General features: G+C 59.9%; 2 protein-coding genes across 2 annotated transcripts in view; both read left to right on the top strand.

The window, feature by feature from the left end:
• ARAP1 (ArfGAP with RhoGAP domain, ankyrin repeat and PH domain 1) overlaps positions 1-1,476 on the top strand; it is a 35,331-nt gene extending 33,855 nt beyond the window's left edge. The window contains 2 exon segments of the mRNA XM_051779386.1: positions 614-651; positions 834-1,476. Coding sequence (XP_051635346.1) covers positions 614-631 — 18 coding nt within the window. The 3' untranslated portion in view covers positions 632-651; positions 834-1,476.
• An 8,508-nt stretch (positions 1,477-9,984) lies between these two features.
• PDE2A (phosphodiesterase 2A) overlaps positions 9,985-19,540 on the top strand; it is a 38,900-nt gene continuing 29,344 nt past the window's right edge. Inside the window, exon 1 of the mRNA XM_051779393.1 lies at positions 9,985-10,090. Within this exon, the coding sequence (XP_051635353.1) occupies positions 10,023-10,090 (68 nt within the window). The 5' untranslated portion in view covers positions 9,985-10,022. The remainder of the gene's footprint in view (positions 10,091-19,540) is intronic.

Raw genomic sequence — 19,540 nt, forward strand, 5'->3', positions numbered from 1 at the left:
GTCTGTCTGTCCTTCTGCGCCAGCTGTCCTGCCCAGGGGCTGTCACGCGTTGGGTGTCCCCACCCCACACGGGTGCTGATGCTGGAGTCTTGCCCAGCCACGGGGCCGGCGGTAGGACAGCGATGATCCCACCGCCCCCGAGCCAATCCCTCGGGCCCTCGTTGCTGTTATAAACCTGGGACACGGCCATGCCAGCGGGATCCCATTGCTGGCATCGGTTGGGCATCACCCAGTGGGCACCCAAGGGTGCCCCAAGGACAGAAAGCAGCATCCTTGCTGCCCTGGGACTTCCCCCAGGCTCAGGTTTATAACGGGGCAGCGGCGAAGCCCCCCCGGGCTTTGCTGTGGGCTGTGCTTCGCGGTGTGCGTGTACTGGTGTGCTCTGGGACAGGGAACCAGCACACCGGGGCTCCCAGGGACAGTGGGAGAGTGTGCCCGGCCGTGGAGCCAGCATGGGGAGGGGTACTGGCACCCCAGCAACCCTGGGGGACCATGATTTCCCTTGGTGGGGGTTTTCCCTGTGTCCCCCTGGGCACCACGCTGCCAGTGATGCCCAGACATGGAGGAGAGGAGGCTGAGGATGAAGGGTGACCTGTCTGCTCTCTGTTCCCAGCTCCTGCGGAACGTCTGAGCTGGAGAACTGACATGCCAGTGAGTGTCCTCCCCTGCCCACCCCCCCTACCCAGACCTGGTGGCAGTGGGAGCCAATGGCCCTGCCTGTCCTATTGCTACCCCGGCTTGAGGACATGGCACGGCTCCCACAAGGTGGGAGAGGGATGGAAGTGGCTTCCCCCTCCCCTTCACGGACCCTTTGCTCTCCGCTTGTGCTGCAGGTTCATGCCCAGGTGGGGCAGCCCTCGAGGTCCTGTGCCAGCCCCGCACCCCGGCCCCTGCCGGGGGCCCTGCTGCCTCTGGAGCCTCCCATGGCCTCTCACCTTCCACCACGGTGACCCACGGGCAGCCAGGAGTGGAGATGGCAGCAAGGCCACCCACCCCCGTGGAGCTGGGCTCAGGAGCCATGGCCAGGCAGCCCACGGGATGCCAGCCCCCTGACCCTGCTGCCTTTGGCCACCACTTCTTCTCCCAGCTCCGGGCAAAGAGGCAGAGCCCGGCTGGGGGCTGTGGTTGAGGGTTTTTACTTTTCCTCCTCCATCCCCTATTTTTAATTCCTTCTCCTCTAAAACGACAAGGCAGGTGGGAGCTGCCCTTAGGGTGGGATGTGGGACCAGCCCTTCCCATGGGACGCAAACCTGGCCATAGGCACCAGTGTCCTCATGCTCCCGTCACTCCTGGGGAAGGGTCCCCTCCGTGCTGGACAGGGCAGGGTGACAAAAGCCTCAGCATCCCCCCCAAACTGGGGAGGGGGTGCACCCGGCCTCTGTCTCCCATCCACCAGGGTACAGGTGGCAGGAGCAGCCCCTGCTTCCTGCTGCTGCCTCTGGACAATATTAAAGGTCTTGAGAAACAGAGTGGAGGTGTCTGTGTCTGTCAGTGGGGTGGGGGCACCAGGAGCTGGTGACCCTGTGGGTGCAGAGGGACAGCCCTGGATGCATCCATTGGGTGCTTGCCAGGGGATGGGTGATGGGTCCCTGCAGCGTGAGGCACAATGGGCTCTTCAAAGCCAGAGGTTGGAGCGGCCTCCTTGGATCGTGGCAGCCCTGGGAGTTCCTCCCCACAGCCCGTGGCTGAGGCCACTGCCTGCCAGTGCCCGTCACCTCGGAACCTGCCGTGGAAACCCCTCGAGCTCCACCCGGGGATGTGGAGATACAGGTCCCCAGGGAGGCAGAGGTGTGGGGATGGATGGATGCAGGGGGCTGGGAGCATCTCTCCCCGCTGAGTTGCCTGCGACAGCCCTGGGTGGGGGTGTCCCCCCGCCCCCTGCTCACGCTGAGCCCCCCCGGGGCTGTCGGTGAGTCACACGTGGGAGTGGGAGGGTTGTCAATCACCCGCAGGCACTGCCAGGTGCAGGATTGGGGATTGGGGACTGGGGATTGTGGCAGTGGCGCTGGTGGCACCTGCAGCGCTGGGAGGGGTGGATGAGCCACCCAGAGCGACACAGAGGGGAGGCACCTGTGTCCCCACCGCCCCCGGAGACCAGCACCCCTCAAGCCTCACTTACACCATTGGGTGGTTTGGGTTCCTCCTTGCTGTGCCAGGGTGAGGACCTGGGTGTTGGAGAGTGGGGAAGAGCCTCCACCAGCCCTGACTCTGTGACCCCTCTCCCCTTCTGCTGTGCCAGGCAGTCCTGTCGGGCTCCTGGTGCCCAGGGCTCTGCGGGCAGGGAGCGGGTGCCTGGCACCAAACCCCAGGGAAGTGCCATGAAACACGGTTAGTGCTCAGCTTTGTTCAGATACTAATCCATCATTCTATCCATCCACCAGTCCATGCATGCATGCATGCATGCATCCATCCATCCATCCATCCATCCATCTGTCCATCCATCAATCCGTCCCCTCATCCATCCAACCATCAGTCCGTCCACTCATCCCTCCCTGCCTCTATCCCTCCCCCTATCCCACCACCCATCCCCCTCAGCAGCTCTCCTGTCCCTCTGGCCCTGCAATTGTCCCTCTATCCGCCTCCTTCCCACTCTCTCACCACCAGGACACCCAGCACTGCCCTGCTCAAGGAGCTGACCAAGCTCTTCCTGGCTCCCAACCAGTTGAGCTTCCATCCAGGGCTGGGTCTCCCTCCCTGCACACCCCACCAGATGGGGGGGCTGAGTGTGGGTGCAGCAGCAGGATGCTGAAAATCCCTCTGGATCCCACGAGCATGAGGTTTGGGGTTCCTTTCATTTCCATCCTGTTTTTTTGGGGAACGGATGGGCAGAGAGCTGCTGACAGCCCATTAGAGGGGATCCAGGATGCAGTGGTGATACTGGGGCACCCCTGCCCTGACACCCCCCAGCCCAGTGCAGGCAGGGGGGGCCGGGGTGCTCTGCAGCACCAGCAGCACTGCTGCACTGAGCTGGTGCAGTGCTGCCCTGCCGAGGGGTGAATCCAGCCGGGAGCCCGTCACTCCAGGGCGGGATGGATGGGGCCCCTCTCCAGCTCTCTCTATACATAGCACTGAGGAGGCGAGTGCCATGTGACACCCCACACCGGCGAGTGATTAATTGCAGAGACATTTACAAACAACTTAACAAACCCCAGCACGGCGGTGGGGGGTGTGTTGGGCGTGTGAGGGTGTCTTTTGTCCCCTTTGCAGCCACCGACTGGGATCCCACTGGGACCTGGCTGGGACCCGCTGCCTCTTCCTGGGGTGCTGGAGCCCTCGGCACGTGGCAGAGCCAGAATTGTCCTTGTCCTTGCCCACGGTCTGGTGGGGGTGGGAGCATCAGTGACCTTGTGTGCCAGACACATGGATTTGGTGAATACCAGCCTTGGGTCATGGTGATGGTGCTGCCATTCCTGAGTGCTGCCTTCCCTGGGTGTTGCCTCTTGTGGGGGGGAAACCCCACATTCACCCTCCTCATTTTGGGTAGTGCCAGGTGATGCCCAGACAGCCTGGTGTGATGCCACAGTCGTCCCATGGCACCAGTATGGGATGTCTCCACGGGTCTTCCCATGCATCTGTGCCCACGTCAGCTCAGCCCCCCACTCCACATCCTGCCAAGTGGCTTCTACCCCTGCACCCCCCTCCCCAGTAATGAACTCAGCAGACTCTCAGCTTCCAGGTTTAATAGAGAGCAACCACGCTCCAGCAGACTTTAAACCAGTCATTATTCTATCAGAGACCCCATTAAACTGTCACTGGATTTTTCCAGCCTTTCTCCCATTATTTTTCACTTTTCCTTTTGTCCTGCCTTTTCCCCATCTATGTGTGTGTCTGCCACCCCACTCGGGATGCTCCCAAGGGGTTCACCACCTTCCTCTGCCATCAGTTTATCCATACAGAAAACGGGCTCAGGCTGGGGAAAGATTTGGAGAAACCTGCTGCTCCCCAAACTGACACGGGGGACCACCCATCCACTTCCAGCCTGGCCAGAGCAATGGGAAGGGGCTCTGGTTGGTGAGGGTGGGAGAGGAGAGCCCCTGGGAGGGTTTTAAGAGCAGAAAGTGATGGGGCAGAGGAAAGGCCTGGCTGCTTGAAGTCTTTTATCCCTGGCAGTGCTCCCCCTGCTCTGCCTGCTCCCTCCTCCCTCCCTGGCAGCCGCCCACTTGCCACTCCAACTTAATAAGAAAAATAAAGGAAATTTAAATAACTAAACAACTGTCGGGCTGGTGGGGGGGAGGAAAGGGTGCAGAGGCGGGTTGTGCCCAGGAGGGTCCCGTGGGATGGGGGATCTGCCTCTCCCAGTTCCCATGGGATGCTGGCAGTGGGGGTGGTGAGCGTTTGGGGCTCAGTGTCTGGAGGGAATTGAGACAGTGTTTGGGGAAGGGTGGCTGCCCTTGGCTTGGCAGGGCCAGAGCTGGGCAAGGAGACATGACCAAAGCAAGGTGGTGATGGGCAGCAGAGGCGGGAGCCAGATCAGGATTTTCCTGGTCGGGGGGACCTCCTCAGTGGGCACAGGGACCAGTGGGCACAAGCAGCTGCCAACCCCCTGCCCAGCAGAAGCCAGTGGTGTCATTGCATCCCAGAGCACTGGGGTCTGGCACCTGAGGAAGGATGCTCCGACTGGTGGCTCTTTTTCCACTTCTGTTGCATCACTGGCTCTGAGGGGGAGCTGGGTTTGTCTTTCCCCATTAAGCAGACGCTAATTTGCACTTATTTAAAAAAAATGGAGCTTTCAATCTCTCTGTTAACATTGGAGCAGCGACGCTCCTGGGTTGTCAGCCCAGAGATATCCCTGCTGGATCCCTGTCTGGGGCTGGGCACGGAGCTCAGGGAGCGGGATAGGATCCCCAGGGAGGTGTGTGCAGATATACAGGATTGCTGACCTGGCACCACGCCGGCTGCTCTGTGTCCCCTGGGGGACAGCCCTGCTCCCCTCCACTCTCCAAGTCTGGTTGGGATGGGGAGAAAGGGGGATGAGATTTCCAGGGATAGTGGGGATCCTGGGCTGTAGAAGGGTCAGAGAAGGGAACTGAAGCATCTCTGGAGCATCCTTAGAGCATTCTTCCCCGGGTGGAAGCCGCAGGCAAGCTGCAGACAGCCCCAGTCATTTCTCCAGTGAGAGAAGGCAGTGAAATCCCTGCAGAATCCATCTCCTGGAGCCCCGTGGGGAATGACCACAGCGCTCCAAGCAGGGGCATGGATGTGCCAGGTGTCCTACAGGCTGGACACCCATCCCCAACCCAGCCCTACACCCAGATGCACCCGAGTTGGGGTGCAGCCTCAGAGGAGCAGGTGTGGCTCTGCCCATCCACTCGTGGAGGATGAATCTCAGGTGGCATCTGGCTGTGGGTCACCAGGACTCCAAAATCTTCATTTCCTCTTGTTCCACCCCTGGGAGGCTCCTGAGGAGCCCATGCTGGGCTGTGACTCCTGTGACACACACGTGTGCATGAGCCTGCCTGCACCGACACAGCGCGCCTGGATCTGCAGCTCCACGCACAGCCACACATCCAAACACACACACACGGGCACTCAGGTGCACACACGTGTGTTTATCCCACCCAAATACGTGCCCAGGTGAGCAGCAGCTCCATGCACACGTGGCCCTGCACCCCCTGAACGATGTCACCCCACCTGTGTGTGTGCTGCCACTGGAACAACAACGAGCTTCAGCTCACTGACGACGAGGAAGGCTGCAAGTCCCAGTTTTGAGTGTTCACAGGGCTCAGGCCTCGAGTCGAAGGAAAAATAATAAAATAAAGAAAAAAATAAGAAAAGCAATGAGATAAGGGAAACCAATAACACAAAGGGAAAATAATAAGAACGTAAAGGTAAACCTAAAAAATGGTTGGGACTTCACGTATCAAAAAATACAGGGGAAAAAAAAGCAGCTCTTTGAGGAGAATCACTTCAAATTGGCTATTTATCGGCACAGCATCCTGCCGGGAGGTTTCCATGGCTACCTGGCAGCCAGCAGCCGGGGCGGCAGCGTGCCAGCCCCATGTGCCACACCGCGTGTCCCCGTGGTCCCCCCCTGGGGACGAACCTTTGTACCGCACCCGTGCCTGATGCTGCGGGTGTTGGGCGCCCTCAGCCCTGCTGTGGGGGGCTGCCCCCAAAGGCCAGACCCCGAGGGTTGGTACCCACCTGGGGGGATGCCCGAGGGGCTGGAGGGTGGCAGTGGAGGCACGCTGGGAAGGGGATGCCCTCGCAGAGCCCCCCCTGCGTGCTGGCACGGCTGTGATGGGATGACCAGAGGGTGGTGTTATCCCAACCAACATCTCTGTCCTTCTGGGGAAGGACTGTGTTGCTTTAGTGGGCATGGGTTCTTGGCCCACAGGACACGTGGCATATCCATGTCTCTGCTCCAAAGCCTGTGGTCACTAAACTGTGGGACTCCAGGAGATTGCTTCCACAGGGAATTCACTGCGTTATCCTGCTGGGAAGAAATATCTGAGAGCTTGTTTGCAGGTGAGAGAGCAGAGCTGACCCCCCACCTGGGAGAGGGTGATGCTCCAAGTCACTTCTGCAGCCCAGAGGAGCACCGAGTCCCTCCCATCACCCCTGGAAATCCCATCCCTGCTTTTCCCCACCCCAAGATGCCTTGGAGCACGGTGGAGAGCAGGGCTGTCACCCAAGGGACGGATGCTGCCACCTGGGCAACGGCACCGCGGGGACGTTGCTGCAGACTTTGGTCTCGGGGATGTATCGATCTGTGGGAGGTGGGAAGCGTTTGAGGGGCAATGAGAACGGGGGTTGGAAGGAGGGGACAGAGGGTCCCCCCAGGCCCAGCATTGGCCATGAGCGCCCCATCCCCCTGGCTCAGCACCGGGCAAGGTCACCCGTGTGACGTCCTGAGCGCGGTGGAGCCGGCGGGTCCCTGTCCCCTCCCGCAGCCGGCTGACAGATGTGAGCAGGCAGGGGACGCCGGGAGAGGCCGGAGGGCAGGCTCAGTGACAAGCGCTGGACGGGGCTGCAGGAGCTGGCACCAGCCGCCCTCCTGCTGCCCTGTCAGTCCCGGGGGCTGCGGGCAGAGGGGGCTGCAGAGGGGGGGCCGGGGGGGCTGCTGGGACCAGCCTGCAGTGGTGTGATGGCTGATCCAGGTCTGTCACCCTTCCACCTCCCCTTCCCCATCCTTACACTTCCCATCCTTCCCTTTCTCTCCTACCATTTCCCCTTCCCCTTCTTTCCCCTCTCCTCTCCCCTTCCCCTTCTTTCCCTTTCACCATCCTTCCCTTTCCCCTTTTTTCCCTTTTCCTCTCTCTCAACCCCATTTCCAACCCCTGGGAAAGCTCTTGCCCCCTCAGGCTACCCAAGCTGTTTCCTGGGGTGTTGTTATGATACGGTTATTAAAATTATTAGATAGATGCCTCTGCCTGAATTAAGGTGCAAATGAGACCACGTGTCAAAGTCAAAATGTTAATTAACCATTTCAGTCTCATTGGTGTTCAGGAGCTCCATCCCAGAGCATCCCTGCCAGCATGGGCTGTCCCAGGGCCTTGACTGTGGGTGCAGAGCTCCAGCACCTTTCCAGCTAGCATCCAAACCAGGATGGCTCTGGCACAGGATGGGTGGGCACTGGGGACAGCGTCTCCCTGGCATGGGGATGCAATGGGAATGCTGCACCCTGACAACCCCCAAACTGCTCCCTGGGACACCCATCCCCACCCCAAAATACATGTGGGGGGGTTTCTCCCTGCTCTGCCCACACCACAGTCAAAGCTGTTGGACCTGTGGATGTGAGGAATAATTTTCCAGATCACTGTAAATTTCTTTCCTTTTTTTTTTTTTTTTTTTTTTCTTTGAGAACAGCTTGTACCGACCTTGCAATAAAAACAAGGCTTCGGGTTCCTCTGTGTGTTTTTTTCTGTTCTTTATCTGTTCCCAGGATAAATGTCAATGAAAATGGAAAAGCTTTTCTCTGTTTCGCCGTTTTCTTCCCTCCCTGAAAGAGTCCTCATATTTGAGAGGGAAAATGGTGGAAAAATCAGAGAGGGACACCCCCCTCGAAATTGCTGAAATTGAACTTTCTCATGGATATTTCTATGGGCGTGGTAGGACCAGGAGGGATTAAACAGATATGTAGATGGGGCCCTTGGGGACATGGTTTAGTGGTGGGCTCGGCAGTGCTGGGGGAACGGTTGGACTTGATGGTCTTGGAGGGCTTTTTCAACCTTAATTAATCTGCGGCTCCACGATTCAAAGCAGGAATCAGCATGGCTTGGACCATCCCGGGAAGCTGGGCTGGGTGTCTTCAGAGGAAGGAAGGTATCTCCTTGCATGCACAGCATGGGAGCTCACAGCTCTGAGAGTGATGTAGAACCCATTTGCAGGGAAAGGATCCACAGAGCAAATTGCTTTGTATCAGCAAATACATCTCCATTAGTGCTGGAATTGGTATCCTGCACAATGTGCACTCGAGGACAAAGCCCGGCTATTCAGAGCTCACAGAATTCAATCCTGTGGCTGAGGAGTCTCAGCAGAAGGCAAAGCAAGGCTTGTTTCATATTCACACCACAAATATCGGTACGAGGGCACAGAGCTGGAACGCTGCCTTCGGAACGCTGACAGCACCTCGCCTTCCTGGAAGTAAATAAAGACATGCAGCCTGTGTCAGTGCCCAGGGCAGGATCACCAGCAGCTCTAGCAAGGAGAAGCAAGAGAGATTTGTAGGAGACACTGTGTTGGACTCTCCCAGGACCCTCTCCTGCCAGCCAGGAGGTCCCTATCAGACGCAGCAGGAGGAAGTTTCTTTGTGAATCTCACTGGCCACCTTTGAGCAGCAGGTTGGGCCAGGGAAGTCCATGCCCTATAGCAACCCAACTAGACAGGGGACATCACAGGGAGGGGACGGGCCACCACGGGCAGCATCCCCACCGCCAGGCACATTCCTCTGCCTCTCCGTGGGCTGGAAGGGCTACCCAGCAATGTCCACCCAGCAATGTCCACCCAGCAATGTCCACCCAGCAATGTCTACCCAGGGATGTCCACCCACCTGCCTGGGCACCCAGGCTGCATCCAGTGATGCCCACCCAGCAATGCCATCCTGGGTGCTTCCAAGCAAGAACGAGCGGGGATTTCTCTGCCAGCCCCCAGCCAATGGAGAACCCAGGGCAGGAGATCTGCAGGTTCAAGCTGGGGGCTCACCCATGTGGTTGGGACCTGCTTGTGGGCAGGGACCCACTCTCTGTCAGGGACCTGCCTGTGGCCAGTGCTGTCCAATATTAAAGAATCACAGAATTCTGATTTGGAAAAGCTGAAACCATCAAGTTCAACCGTTCCCCCTGCACTGCCAAGCCCGCCACTAACCCTTGTCCCCGAGTACCACATCTCCATGCGTTTTAAATCCCCCCAGGGATGGTGACTGCAGTGCTTGACTGGGGAAGAAATTGTCCCTAATATCTAATCCAAACCTCCTCTGGCACAACTTGAGGCAGTTTCCTCTTATAGAAGAGGAAATATATTGCTTAATGCCGCTCAGTGCCTTTGGGAAAGCAACCTGCTGGTCGGGTGTTGCCTAGTGCTGCTCAGCGCCCCTGGGACAGGGACCTGCGGGACCGGCGCTGCTCGGTATCGCCGTGCGCTGCCGACGTCCCCAGGTAGCCGAGCAGACGAGGCTTGCGGTCCCGGCAGGGCCAGAGGCGCCGGGAGGGACGGCTGCGGCCGCGGGGAGCGCGGAGCGGGCAGGGCCGGTGCGGCGTCCCCAGACAAAGGCGGCCCCCCCGGCGCGGAGCGGCTCACGGGCGCGGCCGGGCGCGGGGCGCGGGGCGCGGTGGGCGGCAGGTGCGGCCCCTTCGGCCCCTCCGCCGAGCGCTCGGCCCCCGCCCAGCCCCGCGGAGCCGCAGCAGCGCCGTCAATCAGCGGCGCCCCCCCCTCCGCCCTCCCCTCCCGCACGCCTCGGCGCGCTGCATCGGGCTCGGCGACAGCGCCGAGCTGAGCGCGGTGGGAGTCTCCGCTCCCAGCCGGCACCGACAGTCGGGCGCGGCGGCGGCGGGGCTGGCAGGGCTGCCGAAGCATGCGGAGCCATGGGCCAGGGCTGCGGACACTCCATCCTCTGCCGGAGCCAGCCGTACCAGGCGGCCGCGTCTGACCTGTGAGTCCCCTCCCGCCGGCACCGGGGATGGGGGGACCACGGCAGGAGGGAGGGATGCTCTGGGAGTGATGCTGGGCAAAGGAGGGAAAGAGACACCAGGGAGGCAGGAAAAAGTTCCTCCTGCCTGACAGCTGGCAGGGAGGAGGTGGCAGGGGAATGACAAGAGTCTGTGACCCCCCTTTCCCCCACCCTGTTCCCCACTTGCCACCTACGTTAGCCCAGGGCAGGTCATCGCTGGCGTCCCTGTGACAGAGGGCTGCTGTGAACAGAATCTCCCTGTTTCCCCATCTCCCTCACCCCACGATCATTTCCTGCAGGGGTGGAAGGCTCCTGGCCCAGTGGTGGGCTGCAGGGGGGCCCTGGGTGACTTTGTGAAATGCAGGTCAGGCCTCTGAACTGTGTTTTCGGTGGCTTCACGCAGGTCAAGAGAAGCCGCCCCTTGCACACCCACCCACGTACACAACAGGTCTGGGGGTCCCGGTGCCACAGAGCCTGTCTGCATCTGGCGAGGGGGGAATAGGGCTCCAGGGGTCACAGTGGTCTCGTTCTGCAGCAGAGACATCGGGGGCTTTCAATGAGAGCGTGGGGTGACCTTGCTGAGGGATGACAGTGCTCCCTGGAAGCGGGGAAGGGTGATGCTCTGAAGCGCCCACGTGGGAAGAGGGGCTGAGCTGGATAACGGGGATCTGGCGGTGCCTCAATTCCCGTGGCCCACGGGCTCGGCTGGGGCTGGCGGAGACCCCCCGGCTCTGCCCGCGCATGTGCAGCGCTCACGAGGCTCCACAGCTGCCGGGGAGCAGGCTGGGCACGGGCCATTCACAGGACCTGGGTGCTCTGCCTCCTGGGTACCGGGAGATCTGGGGTGCTCCCGGTCGCTTCCCATCCTACCCCGGTGGGATCAGGCTCCACATTGCCAGAGGGTGAGCTGAACCGCGGGAAAGGGATACAGGTGTAGGGCAACGAGGAGGGAGGCTGCTCAGTGCTTGGATTCCTTTGTCTGACAGTGCCAGCTCCACATGCTCGGGCTCTGGCTGAACTGCCTGGCTCAGCAGCTCACACAGGGAACACGGGGACCACCGCTCCCTGGGGGCACCTTGCTGCACTGGGATGTGCCCAGGAGCAGCCCCAGACCTCCTGGAGCAGGTGCTTTAGGTGATGACAGGAGTATTGGGGTTCAGGGAAGTTGCTGCCCAGTCCTGCCCCAGCCCAACACATTACCCTCCAGCATCACCGGTTTTTGCACCTTCGTGAGGTCACCTTTGGATGAGAACTTTACCCCTCTCTGTAGAAAACACCCTCCAGCATCTCTGGGGTGTGGGGCTTGGACCCACCTTGTCAAGACCCCAAGAGCTGCCAATCCTCCTACGCTGCCACGGGTGCTGGGTCTGTCTCTGCAGGCAGCATCCTTCCCCCAGCTCTCCCGGCTCACTCCCTGGTGCTGTGTGTGCTTTGTTCCCTGCAGAGATCCTTCCCTGGTGCTGCCTGCACATGTGCACGTGTCCTTTTCTTTAAGCAAAACACACAAAGGTCTTGAAATGCCATGCAACCCCCATGTTCCCTCCAGCTGGAATGCCTCTGCTGCTCTCTAAAGGCTTTTAAAAAAGGTAGATGATACAAAAACTTGGCGTAGCCGAGTTGGCTGTGCCCCTCAAGCTGCCCCGGGCAGGAGAGGTGGGGATGGTGAGCCCAGCTGCTTCCTCCTTTTACCCGGGATATAACCACATGTCCCTCATAGATATTTGTCCCTGTCCCTGCATACCCCGAGGGTTATACAGAAGTGGAAAAGCTTCCCGGGAGCTGTCAGAGGATGATGCCCTTGGCCCTGCAGCGCTGGCTGGAGGGGTGGCCGTGGTGATCCCAGCGCTGCGGGGGGATGCTGCCGCCTCCCTGCTCCCGCTCCAGCCCCCTGGTGTTCGATGCTGGCCCGGGAATGCCGCGTGCGGCCGGGATCCAGCGGCGGCCCGGCTCTCCCACGTGCACGGTGCGTTTCGTGCAGGGAGATGCAGGTGCAGCCAGTCAAGTGCCATTTTGCCTTATCCAGGTCACGTTTTAACCCATTTCCGCCTTTTCCCCCGGCGGGAAGCGGGTTCCCGGGTGGGCGGACGCTGACCCGGTTAGCAGTGGGTGGGATGTCGGAGTGCCCGTAGCTGCTGCTGTCGCAGCATCTGAGAGCAGCCGGGGCAGGGGGAGAAGCCGCCGAGCTCTGTGGATGGAAAACACGAAGGAGGAGACGCTGCTTTGAGCATCCCTGCGGGAAGGACCCGGCTCAGCGGAGCTTGGGAGAGGTCAGGGCTTCCTTCGGGCCGTGGGCAGGGCTGCCCGCCCCCTGCCCAGCCCTCCCTGCTGCTTGTCTGGCAGCTGCCTGGCAGGAGCAACCGCACAAATGTGTGAGCTGGGCAAGTGTCACCGTGCTCAGCGCTGGGCCGGTGACAGGGTCAGTGCCAGGCACGCGACGGAGGAAGGACCGTGGCTGCAGCCACAGCTGGGATGAGGCTCCATCCTGCCCGAGGCACGGCCGGGAGCCCCTGGGCAGCGGCAGTGTCCTGACCAACCTCGTGTCCTGCGAGGGGACAAAGATGGTTCTTATGCATCTTTGCAGGGGGGTGTTAGTCTGTGCTGGCTGTTCCAGGTCAATGCCAGGGCCCGGATGGTGTGTGCCCACATCAATGCCAGAACCTGGATGATGTGTCCCCATCAAGGCTCATGCAAGGGTGATGTGTAACGCTCCACCCCCATTTTACCTCCCTGATGCACCAAACTGGGAGCTGCTTTCTCTAGAGTCCCAGCCTGGAGGGTACCCGGGAGCAGCTGGGGGGGCTGATGGCATGAAGTGACATTTGTGATGCTGCTGATGTCCCTACCTGCCACTGCCCATGTGTCCTGGGAAGGGAAACTCTAGTCCCTCCACGCTGTGCATCCTCACACTCCTCCTGCTTGCCTCTCAGCGTGCAGCCCAGGGGCATCCATGGCAGGTGACCTTTAAAGGACTAGGTGACCTTTAAAGGTCCCTTCCACCCCAAACCATTCCACAATTGTGGGGCTTGCTCCAGTAGCATTAGCCCTGCAGAACCCAGAGAGCAAGGCTGTCTGGGACACGGGGGCACAAGCTGGGCTCAGCCACCTTTTGGAGCATCTGCAAAGGTGAGGGTGGGCTGTTGAGCCCCCTGGAGAACTCCCCAGACCCTCTGCTCTGTGGTTATTGCTGGTCCCTGGGCTGCATGTGTAAAGTGCCATGGAAAATACCGACTCCATCGCCCCATCAGCGTGGCTGGGGTGGCTCTGCTTCCCAGGGAAAGGGGTTCAGTGGGGTGAGGGCAACCTGACCCCCCATTGCTGGGGTTCTCAGGTGATGTTCTCCAGGTTTTCCAAAGCCTCAGGCTCTTCTTGCCCCTGTATCTGGGGTTCTTCAGCGTCACCCACCTGCCTGGGCACCCAGCCCTGGAGCTTGGAGGTGCCTGGTAAGGGAATGGAGGGGAAACTCCTGTCTGTGAGCATCCTGCATCCTGCACCTCACCATGGAAGATCCCCAGGGTGAGCCAGGAGCCTCCCTCCATCACCCTGGGACATCCCACTGAGCATCCTCAACTTCAGAACAGCCAGTGGTTTGGAAGTGTTGGGAATCAGGCCGGATTCTGGCTCTGTTAGTGAGGGATCTCACCAAGTGTGTCCTGGCCATCATCTCCAGCAGAGCCCTGCACATTCCCCACGAGCTGTGCTGCTCCGGGGGCTCCAGGAGGCTGATCATCCATCAGGGAGTGAATGCAGGATTCCCCAGGGCAAGGATGGATGCAGCAGCCCTTTCCGGGAATCCTTCCTTCCTCCTCCTCCCCTCTGACCCTGGTCCCTGCTTTGGCTTTTGTCTCCTTCCCAGCTTCCACGTGGCTCAGTGGGAGCTGTGTTGGGCTGTGGCCAGAAATGCCGGCAGGGCCTGGAGCTGCCTGGGACTTTCTGCCTGTCCAGCTTTCTCCTGTCCTCCTTAATGGATGGACCTGTCTGGAGGGGGGAGTGAGGGGGATGGAGAGTGCTGGGAGATGCTTTGCCTACCACTGCTCCATCGGCACAGCAGCAGCAGCGGGGTCAGGGATGGAGAGGCTGCTGAGGGTGGGCAGCCTGGGGCTCGGATCACCTGGGTGATGATCCCAAGATTTGATATTTGGCGGGGGTTGGAGCCTGGACTGTGGGATGGACTGGATGGTTCAGGTTGGAAAGAATCTTAAAGCCCACCCAGTTCCAACTCCCCTGCCATGGGTAGGGACGCCTTCCACCAGACCGGGTTGTTCCCTGTCCGATGTGGCCACGCAGGAAAGTGTAGGAAGGTGTTTGGGAACACCTTGTAGGAAGATGTCCCCAAGCCTTGTCACCCACATAGCACCCTGGAGGGATGGACCAGCACAGTGGTCTGTGGGACTTGCTGAATGCCAGCTCAGGAATGTCCCTGAGGCTGATTATTTGGCAGCAGCAGCCCTTGGTCCTGCTCCTGTCCCAGATCCTGCTCTCAGCCCCAAATGCTGCTCCTGTCCCCACATCCTGCTTCCCAGCCTCAAATGCTGCTTCTGGACCCAAATCCTTGTGCCCTGCCTGCAGCACCAGTGTATGGAGTCAGAGGGGAGGAATGACTTGGGAGCATCCTGGGTGGCTTCAAGCCTTCTGGGTCTTTGTCAGTTTGTGTTTTCTATGATAAATCAAATAGAGAGAGGAGGAGGATTTGGAGGTGGGGTGGGGTTCATTTCCCACTGAAAATATTAACCCCTGATTTTTTGGCTGGGGCTGGGGAGGGGGTTAGGGCCCAGCCCGAGCGTTGCAACCATCAAGGACAGCCTCACCACGTGTTTTGGCATTCCCAAAGCCCTCTGCTCTCCAGATGTGCTGGAGGTCTGATGCACCTGAGGATGGAAAAGCAGCCAGTAGCTGCTGGTGCAGACCTGGCATGAAGTGCTGACTGAGCCAGAAACCTCCCCTGGCTCCCAGTCTCTTCCCAGCCCCTTCCCAGCCCCTTCCCAGGCTGTTATTAACTTGCACGTTTCAGCTGGGTGACTCAGAAGACACCGAGGAGCTATTTATAAGGAGGATTTGAAAGGCAGAGACTGGTGGAGGGTTTTCTCCCCCCTTCTCTTCCCTTGAGCTGTTGGTGGCCAAATGTGGCTGTGCCCTGCTGGGCTGTGGAGTGGGGTCTGGAGAGGGATCTGTCTGTGTCCCCTGGGGTTCAGTGTCTGCTTGTTATGGGGTGAGGATGCTGATGCTCCAAGTGAAGCCTCCGGGCAAACCCCTCCTTGTTGATGGGCACCCCAAATCTCACCCCGTTGCAGCAGAGCCCTAATGCTTCTGCCTGCGAGGGCAGATAACAGGCAGGGCTGCTGGAATTTGAGAACAGAGGGAGCTGCAGCCTGGAACAGGAGCCCTGGCAGGTCTGATGGCCCCAGCCTGGCTCTGAGGCGTGGAGCCCTGCCAGGCGGTGGCATCGATCAGCCTGGTGAGGGTGTCACTGCCCGGTGGTGATGCTCCATCCCTCTGCTCCAGGATGTCCGTGTGGCTTCGCGGTGGTTTGAGGTTTATCCTCACACTGGAGCTGCCCCATGTCCCTTCTCCTGCAGCCAGGATGGCTCCACAGCCCTGTCCTCGAGCAGCTCCTTGCCTGGAGCTCAGCTGGAAGGACACAAGTCTGTGGGTGCAGCTGTGTGTTTCCTTGCTTAGGCTTTAGGGTTAGCATTAGGTGAGGATTAGATTTTGGGCTAGGGTTAGGGTTACGGTGGAGGTTGCTGTTACCTTTAGAGTTAGAGCTCGGGTTAAGGCTAAGTTTGGGGTTAGGTTTATAGTTAGGTCTCTGTTTAGGTTTAGGGGTAGGCTGGGTCTAAGTTTAAGGTTAGAGCAATGGCTAGGCCTTGGATCAGGGTTGGGGTGAGGGCTGGACTAAACAAAGCATGAGTCTCCCAGGACAAAGGCACGTGGCCCACCCTGTGCTCCCTTGGCATCAGCACATCCTCCCCATCAGCACAGCCTTGTGGCCTCCCCATCCACGGCTTTTCCCCTTTGGCCGTGCCAGAGCCTGGCTGGGACCTGCCGTGGGGTTTGGTTTTGTCTCCCACCCGTCCTGGGCTCCCCAGGGAGGGGAGAGGTGCTGAGTCAGCAGCGCTGCTGGCGGGAAGCCCCAAAACTCGAGTGTTTTGCCGAAGCTCGGCCGAGGAGCGGCGGTGCCAGGTGGGGACCAGGGGGTGTTGTTGAGGCGTGAGAAGTGTCTGTGAGCCCCAGGGTGTTGGTGCCCCACGGCACTGCCCCGGGAATGGTGTGGGAGCCGGGAATGGTGTGGGAGCCGGGCGGTGTGGGTGGGCTGTTTGGGGAGGACAGAGGGGCTCTGCGGAGGAGGGGGCTTGGCGCTGCTGGAGACCCCCCCGCCTCCCCCCGCTGCGCAGGCAGGGACAGGGACAGCAGGTCCGTGGGCTGCAGAGAAGTGCCGAGTCAGGCAGGGTGTGCGTTGCCATGCATGGAGCCGGGAGCGCGTCGGGAATGAGCTCCACGTGCCAGCCGAGCGTGTGGAGAGCCAGAGTGCAGGCAGGGGGACCTCAGTCCCCTCCCTCCTGCGACCCCCAAATCTGCAGGCACAGCAGAGAGCCACAGTGCTCCCAGGAGGGACCACGGTGACGCCCTGGGAACCCTGTTTCCATCCTTACCTGTGCGGTTCAGTTGGATTCTGGCTCCTGAACCGGCCCTGTCGTGGGGATCCCAGCTCAGGGGAGGGGATGAGGCTGGGGACTCTTGCCAGGTGGCACCTGCTCTGTCCAGGCTCCGTGAGGCAGGGGAGCTGGAGCCAGCAGTTCAACCACAGGAAGGCCATTAATTAATGGAAAGCGCAATCCAGGATTAAAAGCCTGACCTGCTCCGGCACTGGTCCCAGCACCAGTGGGATCTTGGCTGTGCCAGGGACCATCCTGGAAGGATACACCAGGGGAGGTTTGGATTGGATATTGGGGAAAATTCCTTCCTTGAAAGGATCCAGCACAGGCTGCCCAGGGCAATCGCATCCCTGGAGGGATTTAACAGCCGTGTGGATGTGGCACTTGGGGACATGGGTCAGTGGTGGCCTTGGCAGTGCTGGGGGGAATGGTTGGACTTGACGGTCTCAGTGAGCTTTTCCAACCTCAACAATTCTGTGTTTCTGTGATTCCACGTGGCATCTCCGTGGCCCATTCCAGGACTGAGCTACATCTCTCAGCCAGCTCCATGTCTCCCCCAGTACCCACACCCGCCCCGGGGCTGTGCCCCCACTGCCACTCCCCTTCCCCAGCTGCCCCCTTCCCCTCCTCTCAGGGAAAGCTGAGGCTTTGGAAATTAAAAACTCAGCTCAGCTCCAGGGAATGGGGTTGGAAGTCTCAGACAAAGCTGTTCTCACCCTGATGAGCCTCCAAGGCACGAGTGGCTTCGTGTCCTCTCCTGTCCCTCTGCAGATGGTCCCTGCTCTCTGCACTCTGGCTCATAGGGATATTTGGATCATCTGGGAGGGGATCCCAGGCCACTGAGTGGCTCTTGCTCGTGCCATGTTCACAAATGGAGGATCCAGGGAGAAACCTGTGGTGCTGGTGCCTTGGAGAGGATTCCTGCTCCGAGGGGGCTGCGATTCTGGAGACGGATGGGGCATGGAGAGCAGAGGCAGGATCCTGGGTACTGCTCCATTGCTGCTATTTTCAAGAGAAAAAAAGGCAGAAAAGGGGAAAACCAGCAAAGGGCAGATGATGAGCACGTGCTGAACCGCCACCACCAGAGACCTTTTCCCCCCCTCTAGTTGCCAACTAAACTGACTAATTTAAAGATGAGTTGGCAGCGTCTGTAGTACTGTGTCTATCCAAGGACAATTCCCCAGGGATTCAGGGTAACTGTGTGTTGTCTCTCTTGCCTTGCCATTCTCCTACCTGGTTTGGCTCCCTTGGGGTGCTGGTGGCCTCTCTTGGAGGTCCCTGTGGTGTGGCACTGCTGCCCATGTCAGCAGCATTCCTGGTGACCCACCTTGGGGACAGCTTGGTGGGGAGTTCCCTCCTGCATCCAATGGGCTGGGTCCTGGAGCCATGGGGTGCTGCGAAATGAGAATAGGGATTTGCAGGGCTGCCATGCAATGGGGCCAGGGATTTGCAGCCTTGCAGCACTGCCAGGCTTTCCAGCCCCGTCACCAGGGCCAGCTGCATTCCTGTGGCTCCTGGCAGCCCCCAGACCTGGTCTCCCAGCCTGGCCATGAGGCAGCTGCCTGCACAGGACCCGGTGCTCCAAGGCCAGGAGCACCTGGAGCAGCGTGTTTGCCGAGCAAACAGGGCTCAGCCTCCTGCAGCCGGATCAGCAGCCTGCACGGGTTTGCTCAGCAAACAAATCCCACCTGGCAAAGCTCCGGTGCCGTGAGTCCCCTTCCCACCGCGCTCCCGCAGCTGCCGTGTCACTGCCCAGCACCCCTCAGTGCCTGCCCAGTGTTGTGCAGGTCTGGAATTACCCAGGGCTGATGATGGCTCCAAAATAAGTGTGGGAGCTTGGCAGCCATCCGTGCCTGTCCTGCCCACAGGTGCCAGGGTGGTGCTTAACCAGGAGCGCCCACGCCAGGATCCGTCCTGTGGATGTGCAGGGTGAAATCCTTCGGCTCCAGAGAAATCTTTTGGCTCTGGACTGGGTGATTGCAGGAAACAGGCAATTTTCTGTCACTGCTGGAGGCTGGGGAAGGTGGAAGCTGTGTCAGCAGGTGCTGGCCCTGGAGGTTGACTGCTCTGTGATGGAGGAGAGGTGTCTGGGTGTTTGGGGACCTCAGAGCTCCCTATCCATGCGAGACCAGCACATCCTGACATTGCTGCTTCCCTTGCTCCAGGCTCTCCCATGCTCCCCCTCTGCCCCAGCCCATCCTCCCTCCGGGGTCCTTGTCCCCCCATCACACACCGCCCACAACAAAGGCTTTACTGAGGTGGGGACAGACACCCCCTTCCCTCTTCCCTTTGCCTGGAGACTGGGAGATGTGATCCCAGCCTTCCTGTGGGTTGGTTGGCTGCTGCTGCAGCTGTCATCTTCCTCTGCCTCCCATTTATTTTCCCCTCCCAGATACACTCTTGAGCCCCAGAGCCAGGACTTCCCCCTTTGCCCAGGCACCGGTGCCCACCTCAAGGACCCTTTTTCCTCCTGTTCTGTCATCCCTGGTGTGCTGGAGGCGTATCCTGCCTTTTGCCTTGGCTGCCAGAGCAGCAGGGCTGTGGTGTGGCTGGGATGGGGCTGTGGGTACTGAGCATTTCTGCTTGCTGCCCACCACCCCTGCAGAGTGAGCAGGCCCTGGGGTCACCCCTGTCACCTTGTGGGGACACCGCCACAGAGCTCTCTGGTGCCAGGGCCAAGCCACCCTCCAGGCTTCCAGCTCCTCCAAAGTCACCAGAGTCACTTGTGCACTTATGGGCCACTAAGTGCTGTAATTACAGATATGCTTTAATTAACATAATT

Source organism: Manacus candei, unplaced genomic scaffold (genome assembly GCF_025592945.1).
Source record: "Manacus candei isolate 608988 ecotype Guabito, Panama unplaced genomic scaffold, ASM2559294v1 h1tg000014l, whole genome shotgun sequence".
In the NCBI taxonomy this organism is placed as follows: Eukaryota; Metazoa; Chordata; class Aves; order Passeriformes; family Pipridae; genus Manacus; species Manacus candei.